This window comes from Patella vulgata, chromosome 4 (assembly GCF_932274485.2).
Source record: "Patella vulgata chromosome 4, xgPatVulg1.2, whole genome shotgun sequence".
NCBI classification, from domain to species: domain Eukaryota; kingdom Metazoa; phylum Mollusca; class Gastropoda; family Patellidae; genus Patella; species Patella vulgata.
This window is the reverse complement of record NC_065882.2, coordinates 57304484-57321626: the sequence shown is the minus strand read 5'-3', so window position 1 is coordinate 57321626 and position 17143 is coordinate 57304484. Positions and strand designations below refer to the sequence as shown.

At 35.4% G+C, this 17143-nt stretch overlaps 1 protein-coding gene across 3 annotated transcripts; it reads left to right on the top strand.

Annotated features, from left to right (window-relative positions):
- The first annotated feature begins 809 nt into the window (after positions 1–809).
- On the top strand, positions 810–16268 carry LOC126819160 (uncharacterized). 3 transcript variants are annotated; one of them, XM_050547031.2, is made up of 16 exons: positions 810–931; positions 1103–1228; positions 1586–1848; positions 2931–2985; positions 3186–3334; positions 4772–4966; positions 5803–5839; positions 6196–6323; positions 7428–7577; positions 8686–8883; positions 9807–9861; positions 10668–10804; positions 11664–11855; positions 12361–12397; positions 13240–13370; positions 14441–16268. In XM_050547031.2, exons 3-16 carry the CDS (start codon positions 1615–1617, stop codon positions 14591–14593), a joined length of 1851 nt encoding a protein of 616 aa, XP_050402988.2. In that variant the 5' UTR covers positions 810–931; positions 1103–1228; positions 1586–1614; the 3' UTR covers positions 14594–16268. The 3 variants fall into 3 exon arrangements, with proteins under 3 accessions (XP_050402988.2, XP_055956713.1, XP_050402991.2); XM_056100738.1 differs by lacking the exon at positions 9807–9861 and having other exon boundaries at positions 886–1228; XM_050547034.2 differs by lacking the exon at positions 2931–2985 and having other exon boundaries at positions 927–1228.
- Positions 16269–17143: the final 875 nt, after the last annotated feature.

Genomic DNA, 17143 nt, shown 5'->3' with positions numbered 1-17143 from the left:
AAATGAAACTTATTTTTGGACCAGAAACTAGTCGCTAATCGCTACTCATCTTTTCTAGCTCTTCTTTTTTCTTCTTGTTCTTGGGGTAATGCTCTTTGAAAAAGCTTAAGGCTCCGTCAATTCAAATCCGATTGACCTGAAAATGGGCATGCTTCTTCTTTGAACAATTCTGCAACGATTTGCTGAAATCGATTGTCGAATTTTATCCAACAACATGGTCAGTTCCTGGTCCATAGCCTAATCGTACTTGTTAATAGATAGCATTTGTCTCGATATGTATCAAGGTACGACTAATCACGAACAATAAAGCTTATACAGTAATATCTATAACACGGTCACTTGATTCTCCCTTTCTATCCAGTTCTCGAATGTAATAAACTTCAATTTTTTAAGGGGTTGTTTCAATTTCTTTTCTTTTGCTGTTCATAATTCTATTTAAACAAAATATCTTTCAGCAAAATGCATAACTAATTCACAAGCACTATATACCCATAAGTCAAGATGAGAGAGAGAGAGAAATGGGGTTTAACGTCCACTCGACACAAACTGATCATTTCGGGACTAACATATGGTTTAATTTTATTTCAATAATTCGCTTGCGCGTAGGGGTCTTTAGCAGTGGGAGGAAACCGGAGGACGCGGAGAAAACCCACGAGGTTGGACAGGCGACCCTACTCCTTGTCACGTACAACCGGGGATTCGAAACCACGCCAGTCGACTCAATGACAGACTTTATGATACAGCGCGCGCACGCTAACCATTCAGCCATCCAACCCCCCCATAAGTCAAGATGACCCGCTTTTCTTGGAAAATAATAGTAGTAATACTATTCTTATTAATAGTATTAATACGTTATTGCTTTGTGTCTTACAAGGAAGGTTAACTTCCCAGCTCGTTAACAGACACCTAGTTGTTTCACCCTGTACAACAGGTATGTAAATATTTATAACAACCATGGGGTGAGATATACAAGTTCATTTTATGTTACAATTTCCATGAAATAGTTAAATATTCAAGATGGTTTCTGCCACACATAAGCCGATTGATTATTATTTGTTGACTATAATGCACTGGTAATGATTTCCGAGAAATTTATATTTAGATTATGGTTCACTAATTCAGTACTTTAATTGAACTGTGTCCTACAGGGAAGGCAAACTTGTAAACCCCTAAAAATATCATCTACCGTGTTTGTCTGATACTGGTACCGTGTGTGTACTATATACACGTAAGTACGATTACTATGTAGAAATATTTAAACAATGGGCAATGCACAGGAAATTTTGCTTTATTTGTATTCTATAATTCCTATTGAGCATTACGAAAAGAAATCCTCGATATTTTTGTTATTAATTTACATTTGTAGAAAGGTTTGGTCTCTATTTTTAGTGTATCATTTTGATTTTGATACGTTTCGTTACATTTCTTTTTGTTTTGTTTCGTAATGGTTTCGTTTCGTTTCGGTTTTGATTTGTAGCTTGATTTTACTTACATTCTTCTGTCAGTTAATCTACTCAAGTTTGCATTACTGACGTAAGATTATTTTAAGCGATGATAAACATATTATTTTATTTTATTCTAATAGAAACCTAAGTGTTACCAGATAAAGCAAAAATGGATAATCCTTTCCTTAATTATGGCCAAATGATGATTGTTCAGAGAGCCAAGAAATCTGTGGATAAAGAAATAGATGACGCCGTTAGGAAACTAAGTCTTGGGCGTTTTGATCGTGAAAGTGGGGAGTTATTTCAAGAACGGTTAACTTCAAGTTTGAACGAGGTGTTGGTATTAGAGCCAGAAACGGGGAAAATATTCATGATCATTGAGATGATGCGCTTCACCTCTCAGGTAATTCGACATCGACGAACAAATAGTTATTTTATAACATAAGCCATAAGAAAAAGACACAAAACAAAGAGTACTGTCCCAAGGGATATCTGCCTTAAACAATCCGTTGCATAAATATCTATAGTAACTGGTTATGTGCAGGTCCCACCCTATCCAGGGGTCAAATGATAAATCCTGTTAGAAACTTAAACTGGACTACTGTTATTTTAGAATACTTTATGTTCATGTCGATGGTCTCAAGCAGCAGCCAATTCTGCTGGTGACTTTTAATGATCTACTGTTTATTCATCGGTTAGCTCCAAATCGAACAATCATATAACAAGAAAAATACATATAAACTATTTTTAATTAAATGGCAATGATAAACCATATCATTCGTTTGTGTTTTTCTCTCGCGAAATGTTTATCCTAGAATCAAAGCCAATCTTTAATCTGTCCGTCGATGTGGTGCCTGAACTATATTAAATACCTAATCATGACGACTGAAACATATATATGTATGCACTTGCTATATGACATCATTGCTGGAGACTGATCAGATAGCTCTACTTTGAAGAATGCCAAAAAGTTTACGCCAACTCTCAATTGTGAGGTGGTAAATTCAGAAGTGTCAAACGGGCGGTCATATTTAAATTCAATTGACACCATTTGGTTTTCCAGTCAGAACTTATGCATTTTGATGTTTGGATCATTAACACATTTCTGTTCATTCAAGTTCCACTTCGAAAACAATTTTTCTTGTATTTGACGAGGCGGCCATCTTGAAAACTGGCGTCCATGTTGGATTTTCAGCTGGATAACGTAATTTTCTTTAAAAGTCCACGCTGAACATCATTTTTGCTAAATTTGGTTCTTGTATCACCAAGTGAAAGATTCTTATTGAATATTGTCTTAATCTACCCCACTAAATGGCCAGTGATTAATAAGATGAGTACATACCTAGTCGACATGGTTCCCGCGCCAAATACAAAAATATATCCAGGCCTAACCCAACGTGGACATAAATATGGTGTTCTGCCAAAAGTAAGCATGACATACTTATAACACTATTGCTAGTAACTACTAAACATTTTCATTTTCAGAGTCCACCAGATAACATCGTTTCATTATTTGCTGTTATGCGCTATGTTTTTATAGGTATGTTTTAAAGAAAAAGAAAATGCATTATGAGAAATTGTGTTTAAAAGTCTTTTTTTAATTTATTTTTAGTGAAGTATTGCCATAGACGATTCTCACAACTTTACGTTTAATGGATTGTTAAATTTGGTTAACCTTATTATTATTAAATACATCATTTCTTTTATTAAAACAATGATAAAATATTGTATCTTTTGCAGCTGTCAGTGTGGTTGATACAATGATTACGTTTTTTGACTTAGTTGATCATGAACCAGATATAGGAATTAATGCTATTTACCTGGCTGAGTTCGATAAAACAACTAATAGGTTGAAAGAGAAACTAACCGTTAAAAAATTACACATTTGTGTAAGATACATTTTATTTTCACTAATAAAGGTTTAATATGTTATTTACTCAAAATTTTAGAATATCGAAACAAAAACTTTAATTAAACAATATTTTTACCATCAAATGGGCACAAAACCAACCCCAACTTTTCTGTAGTAAAATGTTGCGTAGAATACGATGCCGAGTGGTAATCAGTCCGCCGTTGGGGCGTTTTTGAGATATTCGGGTCAAAGGTCAAATGAGGTCATTTGCACTGAAAGTGGATGCGCACCCATCCCATTCTTGTATCATGAAAATATGCTGAAAATGATCGAAAGTGATCACACTTTCAATAAAAATGTAAACTTGCTAAATTCACTTCGGGGAAATTTGGTTTGGCAGTTTTTATGTATTTTTGAAACGGGTTTCGAAGTGTTTTGGTTCTGTTATGCAAGATCTTTTTCGACGTTCAAAAGTAAATGTACGGTGCTAAGACCACCTAAAGATAAGTTTTCAATGTTCCTATTATTAATTAGAATAGGTTGCGCTTTAGTTTTTATATTTTACGCTGACATTTTATTGCTTTAAATCTTCCTAATACAAATACGGAAAATTTGACCTTTTTGACCTCCGGGGCCACAAAGAACAAAGGTTAATTTAGCAAGTTTACATTTTTATTGAAAAAGTAATTATTTTCGATCATTTTCAGCATGTTTTCATGATACAAGAATGGCTGCGCATCTACTTTCAGTGCTTGACTGCCGAATATCTCACAGTCGCCCCAACGGCGGACTGATTACCACTCGGCATCGTATTCTACACAACATTTTACTACAGAAAAGTTGGATCTGGTTTTGTGCCCATTTGATGGACACCACCCACCCCCACCCCGTACTCAGCCTCTGGTCTATTTAGATATCATGTGAGCAATGAACAATCTGGGTGCTGTTGTGACTTTAACTCGAACCCTGTGACTCAGGGAGTAGGACGCTTGCTCGGTAACTGAGATACTCCGTGTTTGATCACAGTGTTGGCCGAGAAAGTTCATAGGGATTTTCCAGCCTGGTTCCCCCTTGTCAGTGGTGCAAGACATGGGGGTTCACAAGGGACAGCGTCCCTTGTAAACATTAGCGTGTACTTAAAATAACCCTCAACAGTTCGAAATAACATTAGGTCGCTGTGCTGCTGTCCGGGCAAAATTTCCCTCATAGCACACTGTATATGGCGTATGCCTGTCTTCTAGCCCAGTCGGTACATAACAGTAGGACGTTAAACCCTATTTCATTTCATTTGTGATCTTAATAAGTATATCTCATCTCATCTGTGTACTTATATTATACGTGGCGCTTTTATAGGCGATTTAACTTCTTTCTTCCAATTCCGCATGTATATTAATCAAGATCGTCAAGAATACAAGCTTATTTTAAATCATTTTATATTTTACCAGTCTTATTTTGAATATACTTGATATTTCAGATGTTCATCTTGAAAGAGTTTTACGATATGGCCAAAAAAGCCTACATAGAAGGCAATAACACGGCTTCATATTTTATTACTACAAGAACTTTAAACCTAATGGATCACATATGTAAAGATAATTCTATGTTTGTTTTATGTCATCCCGTTGCTATGGATATCCTGATACTAAACTGTCAGTCAATTCCCATAATGGTAAGCTATAGTTGTGAATTGTTTAGCTCTTTACAAAACTTGTGTACATCCCCAGCTTACACCCTCTGATGTTCTTAGACGATAATTGGGTGTACAGGTCATTCATACACTAACTTGATGTAGTGGTTTCCACAGTTCACACGGAGTTACTTGTAGTCGAACAGTCAAGGTCATGGACTCTATGGTTTCAGATTAGTAATTATTTGCCCATTGACTTCAATGTTAAATGGCTGTAACATCACAGGCTGTAGCTCTTTGCTCAACATTCCGTTGGTTCCAATCTTTATAGACAATCTTTGCTACGGGGATTTGAAGTTGACTGGAGTGAAAATCTCACTTCCGACACAATGATTGCTCTGCTGAACGACACTTTACATCCCTATCCCTCCGCTGTAATATCATCAGTATTACCCAAAACTGCTATGAAATTGCAAATTTGATCCCTTTTCTCCAATTCTAGACCAAAAAGTCAACCATAAAATGCAGGAAGAGGGGAGAAAAAAAATTAAGGGAAAAATTGTCTATTTATAACTCGCACTAGTCTGAGACCTATATACCTCACATGTCGCTGCTGTCTGAACAAATCAGTTGTTATCTAATAAACAAACATATATGCAATTCCCTGGCCAAAGATTTTGAAAATCTATGCATTTTCGGATGAGCATTGCGGCATTCTGCAAGCAATAATTACTATGTCCCGGGTTTGACACGCTACCCGGATTGTCTCGGTATGTTATTTTTTCAGTAACAAAATGACAACCTTAGCCTAAACAATAGATCTAAATAGAAGTAATAATGAACAGTAAAATATATAGCAATAAACATCTTTGCTTCAGAAATACCCAGATTTTGTTCTAATAAGAATGAAGAACGGTAAGTAAATGCATTCATTATAACGAACATTAAAGCCCCAACAAGCCAGGATAAACTTAAATATACATAGAGTTAAAGCCATACACAATCAGAAGTACTTGGTCAAAAAATATTCAGATCGTTCAATTAGAATTATGTTATGGTCATATTCAAATCTGCTGATTTCAAATCGCATCTTTATATCATCACTTAGAAAAATAAAGCAGTAATAATCAGATTATTTTCGGTTTGTTTTTTTGTTTTATTTCATTTTATATTCTACACTTCATATTCTGTCAGACTCAATTTTACTTAACATGTATTTCAATTACGAACAATGTGACACATTTTTAATCTTGTTGTTTTTTTTATAAAAGTCCCAGCTTTATTATCAGGCCAAAATCAACAAGCTGAAAGACTGAAACTACTGGCCCAGGCATATGAATTCAAGGATATTTACAGTCTTGCTATTCAACGTGGAAAAGAAGCCAGAGAATTAATGGAAGTAAGGCGTTTTGAATTGGTTTGATTATCCCCATCACCAAAGCTTTTAAAGTGCGTATGGCTCTATTATTTGGAACCCTAAATAAACAAAAAATTAACTAATATACGAAACATTAGCACGCACGATAATTATGCAGTGATTTTGAAAATTATTTGAAAAATCTTTACAGTACAAAGTCGATAGAGGACAGATCTTACATGGGACGTCTAGCACACTACTTTCATCTTTAATAACATCGAGCAGTAATCAGCGCAAAGTTGACAATATGTGCGTCAGTTTGTTACGCGCATCTATCAGTGGTCCAATCTGCGCAACTCGGCAGCGCAGATTGCAATCTGGCCGAGGGGTGAAGAATGCGCCTAACATATATAAAGTGATTTATATTATTTTTTTTTAATTTTTATCGTAATTTCTAATAAATTATGTTCGGTGAAATACGTGAACAGTTCCAATTGAATGTCAGGCGTTTATGCCTGCTTAGGTCATTCTACACCTTTTTTTAATTATTATTTTGTCGTTTATGAATGAGTCATTACTAAAATCTTGTAGGATATGTTTTGCTTTGGTCATTACAAATGGCACGCGAAACCATGAAAAAATACATGAATCGTGTACTGATTTTAAAATCTTTGTTTTGTCTTAATAAATATTAGATAATAGGATCACATATTTTCACGGCAAGATAACGACATCAATATTGATGGAAATGGGCCAATATTGATGTTTAATTCGTGTTTTTAATTTAATAATTTTAATAAAAAGGGTTATTGCTCTTTTGAATTACACATTAACATACTGGTGTGTGGGTGTTGTTTCCTTGAAGCGCTATACTTGTCGTTATTAATATATTCATTAATTCAAATCCTCTGTTAAAATGAATAAGGAAGAATTTAATTTTTAAAGAATCTTAGCAAACACAACGATTACATATTTGTTGCATTATTTTATAGGTAATATTCAAATGGTAATATCCCATCTATAATCGTAAAATATACCGTATCATATGTATTTGTATCGTGATCGTGTTTATTCTTTTAAAACATTTCTTCCGTCACAAATTGGAATACAATTTTTAACGAAGTAAACAATTTATTGAATTTTTAGACTGATGAAGATAAAGAAGAAATGACAATATTAATTAAAAGAATGGAAGAAAAAGAAAGACGTAAAAGAAAGAATCGACACCCGGCTAAAAAAAATCCCAAACCAAGAATCACATTAAAGGAGCTTACGGAATCAGCTGATGGTGATGACGTAAGCATTAATTATTTTCTACAATATGTACTGGGGCCGGTTGCTCAAAACTAAGTTATTTTAACGATTCGTTAAACTCTAACGGATCGTTATCTTGCTAACGTGTCGTTTGTTAAAGGTCCTTTAAATTTCTGTTGCTAGAAAGTCAATTTCCTTATCCGTTAGTTATTTTAAATTTTTAAGTTCAATGTACTTCATAAAAGTTAGCATTAACAAGAAACTGAAGACAGTGGGACAACTGTGCAGTCTGTTCACAAAACTTGATTAAAGACAAAAAGATAACTGTAGAATTTACTACAGAAAATACTATAAAAAAAACTATAGAATACTTTATTTTTTCCTTTAGAAATTTTAGCATAAATCTGTAGGAAAACTTTGCACTATAGAATATTTGTGGCAATTATTTTCTACAGACCCCCAAAGTTCTGTAGAATACTATAGAATTTCATCCTATAGAACATGGAATACCCCGCCCCCCCCCCCCCATCGCTCAACCCTTTAGAATGTTCTATAGAAAATTACATTGGTAATCTATGACGTTTTGCTAAGGGTATACTTCGACAGACAGCCGACTAATTACATCGTTAAAAACAGATAACGGAGCCCAACACCCCCGTTAAATATAAGGCAAGTTAACGACATGTTAATGTTAACAGGGCTTCCAGCAACAGACCTTCTCTCCGTTAAAGATAACGATTCATTAACTCCATGTTAACGAGTCGTTAAAAGTTAACAGAGCTTTGAACAACCGACCCCAGGTGAATAATGTGTCAATACTTACCATGAGGGCGACTTTTTGCTTCCGATAAACGTTTAAAGGGGTACCTGCAGCATAAGAAATGCGTAGCAGTCTGATATTAATATATATTTTATTTGAATGTTGATCAATAATGCTACCAAGTCTTAAACCATGCCTGTTGCGAGAGAGGACTACGCGGTGAACATCGACAGTGTAAACAAGGAACATCCATCCATGAAGTTTAAATTGGTACTAGGATAGAAGATAATGCGCATGTATAAGTCTGTTTTTATTTGGGGTAATCCACTTACTACTTTTCAATTTTGTCCAGTGGATTTTGTCTCATTAACATATTGCATTTCCTTCTAGGGTAAAGTTGTCCTTGATGCTGATATTGAGCCCGTTATTAAAACAGCAGAGTCTGAGATTGCTAGTGGGCAGTTTAACAGTACTACAGCAAAACAATTTCATGATAACATACTGAGTTATCTACGGACAAGGGATACTAAAGACCACGATAATCCCCTTTTGGCTCGTATTTTATTTGGATTAATCATAATAAAACAGGTATTGTCGGTCATTCTCTCTTTGCTATTACCAGTTATCTAAACCCACACTGATCAGCAGTGAATTTTCGCTAGGCCGCTACAATCACTGATAAGGATGACATCGATGCGACTTAATGAGTCCCAAATATTAATTTTTTTCTTCCGTCAAATTAAATTCTAAAACATTTTTTTCATTTATTAGAAAAATGAATAAAGACGTTTGAATTATTTGTAGGTAAAATTTATTTCCTATTTAGTGTAAATGGGTATTAAAATAAGTAAAATTCACCATTTAGCCCGAATCAGTAACATCTTATGTAAACAATGCACGCGCTATTGAGCCAATGATTGACGCCGCGCGATGTGACGTCACGTGTCGAAACAGTCATCTGTAACAGAGATATTAAAAGATCTCTGTGAAACAGATTGATTTAAACCATGTGCTTAAGGACAACTTCCAAATACAAGTCCGAGTTTTATAGTAGTGCGTTAGAGGAGCTAAAGCTCTTTGGAAACTTGAAATGAACAAAAAGGTCGAAAAGCATATATTGATGTAATACAGATTTATATAAACTGATTAACATTCACTTCATTTATTTATTTATTTTGCATTTTAATTTCTAATCAGTTATGTTCGGTGAAATAAGTGAGCAGTCCAAATTGAATGACGGTTCATTGCGCCTGGTTACTCCATTCTACAACCCATCGTTTACTCATTTGTAGATCAGACATTTGTTCATAACGCATTCCCATTGCATATGGCACTTGAGACCATGGAGAACCCGACGTCGCTATAACTGATTTTAAAATTACCCATGTCCACTTGACAACTCATAGAGTTGATCAACCGTAGGCAGTTTTATTCTGTAGTTACAAATAGAAATGGTATAACTACAGCTGTTAAAACTTTCAACACTATAGAATAATTCTTTTCTTTATTAGAATTTATCTGAATCGTCTGATGTTTGGTTTGGAATTTGGAGATATCTCTTTCACGGTATGTCGATGTGTATTTTTAATGACAAATAGTTTAGCTGGGATAAAGTTAAGACATGTCATTCCAGAATATGCGTCCTCTTTCTAAACACATGATACTACATTGCTATTGGATGGAAGTTCCGTCAACTTTACACATTTTAGTAATCTCCACGTACTATTACACAGATATGACATTTTTACACGCCCACAAGTAGTTTGGGACACGCCCACAAGTATTTCTGGGCGTTTATAATCGTCGTCCATGTCCGTTGGTCCGACTTCAAAAAATGCTTGTTTACGCGATAGAGGCTAGACTTTTTGACGGATATTTTTAAAATTTGGCGTGATAATTTCAGACCCGGAAAAGCACTATCGATTTTTTTTTTGTTTTTTTGTTTTAGCTTTCTCCGATATTCCGTTTTGGAGTTAGTGCCCTTACCATTCTGATATCGCAATTTCTTATTAACGCCATTAAAAGGCCGGAGTTTTTGAAGAATTTTTGGTGTGAGCATCGGCACAACGAGAATGTTTTGCTTTTGCTATCATGTATGACAGAATTATGAATTTGTATTGACCTTCAGGATCAGGGGTACAATATTTTCATATACACCTCTAAACATTATACATCTTTATTATCAAGCGTTATGTTTGATGTGATAAAGTTTCATTTTCGATATTATACATACCTTGACCTGGAAAAACACAATTTTGTATTGTATTTTGTATAAATGCGCGACATTTCTATACTTGTCATTCAGTTAGAAGAAAACATACAGATGTCCTTGATGATTCCAATGGCGTTCTATCTATAAGTTATATTTTCAGCTATTTCTGTGATTGGTACCAGCTGTATAAGAGACGAATCAGTAACTGACAAACCGAAGATAACGCTCGAACCTGTATTAGATAAAATATTCATTGAGTTCTTTCCTAAAACATTAGAGGACAAATTATCAAAAAAGGTATAGGTTAAGTATTTTATTGTTCAACCCTATTGTAATCACTTTGGTTTTCTTGAATTGTTCAAAATTGTTGGAAAACATGTAGTCTTCAGGAAATGTTGTTATATCCTGCCTTCGGATTCATGTATTTCGAAATCAATGAGATTACCAGGTTATTTTTCAAATGCAGAAAACCGAGAGTATCCGCATGAATTTCCTAGCATCAACTTTCGAGAATTTGATTTCGGTCTTTTTCCTTTTACATACGGTAGATAATACGGGTTAATTGCGAGCCATAAAATGATATATTCCGAATGCACCTGTTTTGTGAAATAAGTGACGCTGACCAACGCCGAGATAATTCGACGTAATTAAACACCATTTTTAAGATGGAAACCCGATATTTCTGAAAATACGACACCAAACGAAATGAAATGAAATGAAATGGAGTTTAACGTCCTACTGTTCTGCTCCTAACCTGGGCTAATGAAGACGGGCATATACGCCATACAGTGTGCTATGAGGGAAATTTTGCCCGGACAGCGGCACTACGGCCTACTCTTATATCGAATTCCAACTGCCAAGAGATCTTTTACGTGCACGCCAATGTGTACACGGGACCTCGGTTTTTCGTCCCATCCGAACGACTAGACAGCTTTCCTTGTCAGCCCCTCCGTCCTGCATCACTGACAAGGGAGAACCACGCCGGAAAATCTGGATGAACTTTCTCGGCCAATGCAGGGATCGAACACCCGACCTCCAGGCTAGCGAGCTAGCGTCTTACCCACTTAGCCACGTGATCCCCCACGACACCAAACGAACGCGACAATATTTTTGTCTTGGCCATAGAGACTATGCTAATAGTTTTTAATATTTGTAGGATGCCCCCATCATGCTTGAAGAATTAATGGGTATTGCTGAATTGTCTGTTAAAAATGGGAATAAGAATGCATGTCTCTATATAACAAATATAACTATCAGATTACATATGTTATATATGACGAAGGAAGAAGAAGGGGTAGCCATTTTACCAGATTTATTCTTATTACAGCTTCAAGGTGTAGACATCAAGGTATACTTATTCATAATATTTCTTCAGTTAGATTAGGCATTATGTGCTATGGTATGAAAGATTATTATTATTATTATTATTGTTCGATTTATATAGCGCTTCATTACACGTGAAGTGTTTCTAAGCGCATATCACAAACATATACTTCAAACACACAGAAACAATCAAAATCAGGCGCTATTATTCAAAGGTTTATATCCAACAAATCAACCGGCTAATCTCTATATTGAACTAAGTCGAGGTATTACCTGATGAACACCTACATCAAGTAGAGTTCAAAAATAAAAAACGAAGTTTAAAAGAATCAACTTCATTAACAAAAATTAAACAATCAAAAACTAAACAGATATTTTAATTAAATCTTAATGTATAAAAGTTATAAACTTGGCTCTTATAATAACCATATATCCATTAATGCGCGGTATTCCGAAAACGAAGTTTTACTTTAATTGCTTTATTTCTAAATCCAGAAAGATATAGGCTAATTATTATGGTAATTTTGTAGATGTTTCCTGATTATGTTATTGGTGTCTGTGAAACAAGTAAGTACAGAGACTAGTTAGTTAGTTAGTTAGTTAGTTAGTGTTAATCAATGGGGCTGAACGTCCGCTTCCACACAGAGTGATGTCGCAGACAAGTACAGCAGATCGTATTAAACGAAACATTTTCTAGATTCGCGGGTGATACTTTGTTTCTGGGGTGTTTCACGTGTTTTTGTCTTTTAAAGATACATTCTCACTAAAGTATTTATAGGGTAGTTATCTCCAATAAAAGTATGGCAAATCTGGTATAAATGGAAAGTAGAGACGACAAATCTTACTAGAAAAATACTGGATTCCCTGAAAAACACCCATGAGACCAGCACTGGGCAAAAAAGTAACGGTATCACTAACTGGCAACCCGACGACTTATTGACTGCCAGCTTGACTTAGGAAGCGTTGGTTATTTCTTGATCAAATGGATAGGCGGTTAGGGGAACACTGTGGGATTTAAACGTACAGCAGACTCTGCAATTAAACGGTGGAAAAAGAAGTTTGCAGAAGACAATCCAAGAATCAAGTTACATGACAAACATGACTTCTAAAAATAGGATTTTTATATCTTGGGTATTTCCTCGCGAATACAATGTATTGAGACGGATTTGAAGTTAATTAGTTTGAATATTTTCTTAGTCCAAATATATCATCAAATCACCAAGTTTGTACGCGGAGAGGCATCTTTAAATGTAATTGTTAATCAATCTGTTTATTTGTTGTCAGTAATCGTGTTTTATGGGTATATGTTTGAACCACATTTTATATTGGTATATGTGTACAGAAACAGTACCAGAACAGTATATATTTAATCCTATAATTTCATACAATTATTTATATTTTTTGTACAGTATCATCTTTCCCATGTTGTACCAGCGCCCAAAGAGCAAAACGACTTGAATTTGAAGCACTGGCCCTCAAAGAGAAACACGGTTATCATGAAGCTATCGAGAAAGCAACACTGTCAATAGCGACTTTTCAAGTAAGATCTTAATACGTGTATATACTTTCTGTCAAACTTAGCCAAAACGGGTACACCTTGCTAGCTTGGAACTGTGTCCATCCATATGAACCGTTTGGCCTAGATGATAAGTGTTCTGGAATAAGACATTAGAGACTTTTGGCAAGCGTAAATTCCTGGTCCGTATCGCGTATCCGTATGGATTTTGCGTGTGACGTCATCAATGTTTGTGTATTTCTCATACGTGATACGACACGCGGATACGGCAGTACGTATCGACCAGCTTTCATACGGAAAAGGTCCGTATAACATTGTTGTCTTTTTACCGTCTTTTTTGCTACTTTTAGCTCATGAAATGTTATGCCGTTGCGTTTTTATGAATCTATGTGTATCCTAGAACACGAAGGTGTATATTTAATGTGATTTTAATCATGATAAAGACCGTAATTTAATCATTATATTTGATGGATTTTCTCGGAATTTTCATACTGTTCGGTCTGTCTGCATGCTGGTTGATCTACGTGCTAAATTTAGGGAGGTGGGACCTGGCAAATCCGCAAATGATTTTATTCTATGTTAAAGGGGTATAATCTTCTGAAATGATACATTAGTGAAACCAAAAATTGCTGATGGTGATACGCACGCGACGCGAAAATCTGCCAAAACTCTAAAACTACATTGACGCAACGTATCACGTATGCGATACGGATACGTGATACGGATGGGAAAAATTCAGCTTGCCTAAAGTCTCTATTGTCCTATCCCGCCCTTTCCATATTGACCACATTGTCTCTCAATAACATTTTAGCCGTGTCTTGACTACAGTATACTAAACCAGCACAGTCTATCCTAAACCGTGGACCAAATACAAACACCAACGGATAAATTCGGCAATATCGAGTAACAACTGGCCCACATGGCAAAAATCCCATAACGGAACGTAATAACAGGTGTTCATGAAAGATATGCATGCCCAGCCCACGCACGACACTCGCACTGCCGTTGTATTTCAATAACAGATTACGTTTGTTTGGGTGTCTGTCATTTTCCTGCAAACATCAATGACAATATTTATCTTATGCTGTTTACAGAATCAAAATGACAAAGACAGAGTATCGGCGTACTTACACACATTAGAGGAAATGATGGAAAAGACTAGCATTGGAACTGCAGAACAGAAGAACACCCACGACAGTCATGTTGCAGAGTTAGATCCAACAGCACAGTTACAAAGTTCATTATAATCTGTAGACTGGTTTTCAGTCAGTCTAATATGTATGTAATCACAGGGCATAAGCACACAAAAGATTTGGGTGCCCACATAAATAATAGTTTATTCGCAACTACATGATCAGACATGAGTATGGACGTTACAACATACAAATACAAATATAAGACATTGCACATTGTTGTAGATTATGATTTATAATTTGAATCTGATAAAATAACACTATCTTTTGTATTTTGTATATAATATGAGTGGTAAGTCACTTAAAGTAGCTAAGTCTCTAACTCAATATCATCCAAAATCTTCGACATTGAAAACACGAATTATTTGTCAATTTAAATCAACATTGATGTTGTGATCTTACCGGGAAAAGATGGGCTTCTGATATTCAATATTTAAGACAAAATAAACATTTTACCATTGGTACACGAATCGTGTACCATAATGCGTTTCAGGCCCATTCTAACAAGGGACTCGAAGAACGAGGCTAGACATTCAACAAGTCATGTCAAACGGTGACGGCATATTCATATCGGGAGAGTATGCGCAATAAATACTATGTAGACTAGAATAACCCAGACGCTAGAAATTTTCATTGTATTGAAACTTCAGACATAATTCGCCGAACGTAACTGATTTGAAATTTGAGTAAAAATGGAAACGATTGAATGTAAATCAGTTTATATATATTCCTATTACATTATTATATGCGTTACGACCCATTTGTGTCAATTTCTAGGTCCAAAATATTAACGATTTAGCTCCTTTAAGATATTGTTATCATGAAATACAGAAAATCCAAATGTCATGTCACTTAATTGTATAAATAAGTTTTAATTAATTGTATTCCTATTTTATTGAAGGCTTTCAGTACAAAGCATCCAACATTTATCTGCACACTTCATTATTCATTAATATATTATGTTGAATGGAGGAAGATATTGTTGTCAAAAATTGTCATAAAAAGGGTATAATAAATATTTCTCATCTTCTAGTGAATTAAACATGCATCATTCAAGAGCTAAATCTGCCTATTGCGGGTTTTTCTTTAGGCCTTAAATGTTATCTAAATTATTAATAAGACACTAATTAACGTATCAAGACCTGCGGTATTTAGTGGGTTTGAATACTTGTTGTGATGAGGGGGTTGGATGGTCGAATGGTTAGCACGTGCGTGCTGTATCATAAGGCCTGTCATTGAGTTAACTGGCGTACGTGACAAGGAGTAGGGTTGGCTGTCCAACATCCCGGCTCCGGCATCCTCTCACTGCTAAAGACCCCTACGCGCAAGCGAATTATTGAAATAAATTTTAAAAAAAAAACATATGTTAGTCCCGAAATGACCTTGTTTGTGTCGAGTGGACGTTAAACTCCATCCCTCTCTCTCTCTTTCTCTCTCTCTTTCTCTCTCTCTGTCTCTCTCTCTCTCTCACTTGTTGTAATGGATGAAATAACCGTAAAAATGGATATTCGAGACATTGTTTATTATCGTAATAACGGTAGTAATGACGATTGAAGCTAGCCTAAAATTAAATCGCTAATATCTAGTTTCAAAGTGAAGTAATTTGACTGCAATTTTCAGCATATTCTATTTTCTATTATCTATTTTAACTATTCTAGCGAGAACTGTCAGTGTTTTATCTAATCTAACCTAATTGCCCTTCAGTAGACATAAATGTGTTTCTATATTATTTTAATTCTTAATATTATAATAAAAATCAGGTTTTGTGTTTGATTTCATATCACCATTTAAACTTGGTGTAGGTGTTTATTAGGTGAATGCCTTGATGGAGTTCGAAGATGAGCATTTTATGCGTAGGCTAAGCAGAGACAGGCAATTTGATTGGTTGATGATTTGGGACAAGATAACTTTGGTTCTATTTAAGTGCGAGTGATGCAACTTGGTGTACCATCCTTGTCTACGATATCACCTTAGGTGGAAGTGGACGTAAAACCCCAGAAACGAACGAACGAACTTGGTGTACAGTTTCATTATATCAATACCTTGACTACTTTCGATAACGAGCATTTTCTTCTTAGGGAAAGCAGAGCGATAAACAATTTGATTGGTCGAGATTTTTGCGGTCCATAACTTTGATTCAAATTGAGTGAGAGTGGTGGAACTTCGTGTATAGTTTCATTACATCAACACTTTGATTAAGTTTGATGAACATTTTCTGCTCAGGCTAAGTAGATGCTTAATCTGACTGTTCGAGACTTTGGATCGCAATAACTCTCCTTCTAACTGAGGTAGAATGTTCAAACTTGTTGTAGGTGTTTATTAGGTGAATGCGCGTTTTCCACTAAGGCTAAGCAGAGATAAGCAATTTGATTGGTCGAGACTTTGGAACATGATACCTTTGGTTCTAATTGGGTGAGAGTGATGAAACGCAGAGTATAGATTCGTAATACCAACACTTTGACTAAGTTCGATAGTGAGCATTTTCTGCTTAGGCTAAGTGGCGATAAGCGATTTGATTGGTCAAGACTTTGGAACATAACTCTGCTTTTAATTGTGGTAGAATGTTTAAACTTGGTGTAGATGTTCATTAGATGAATATCTTGA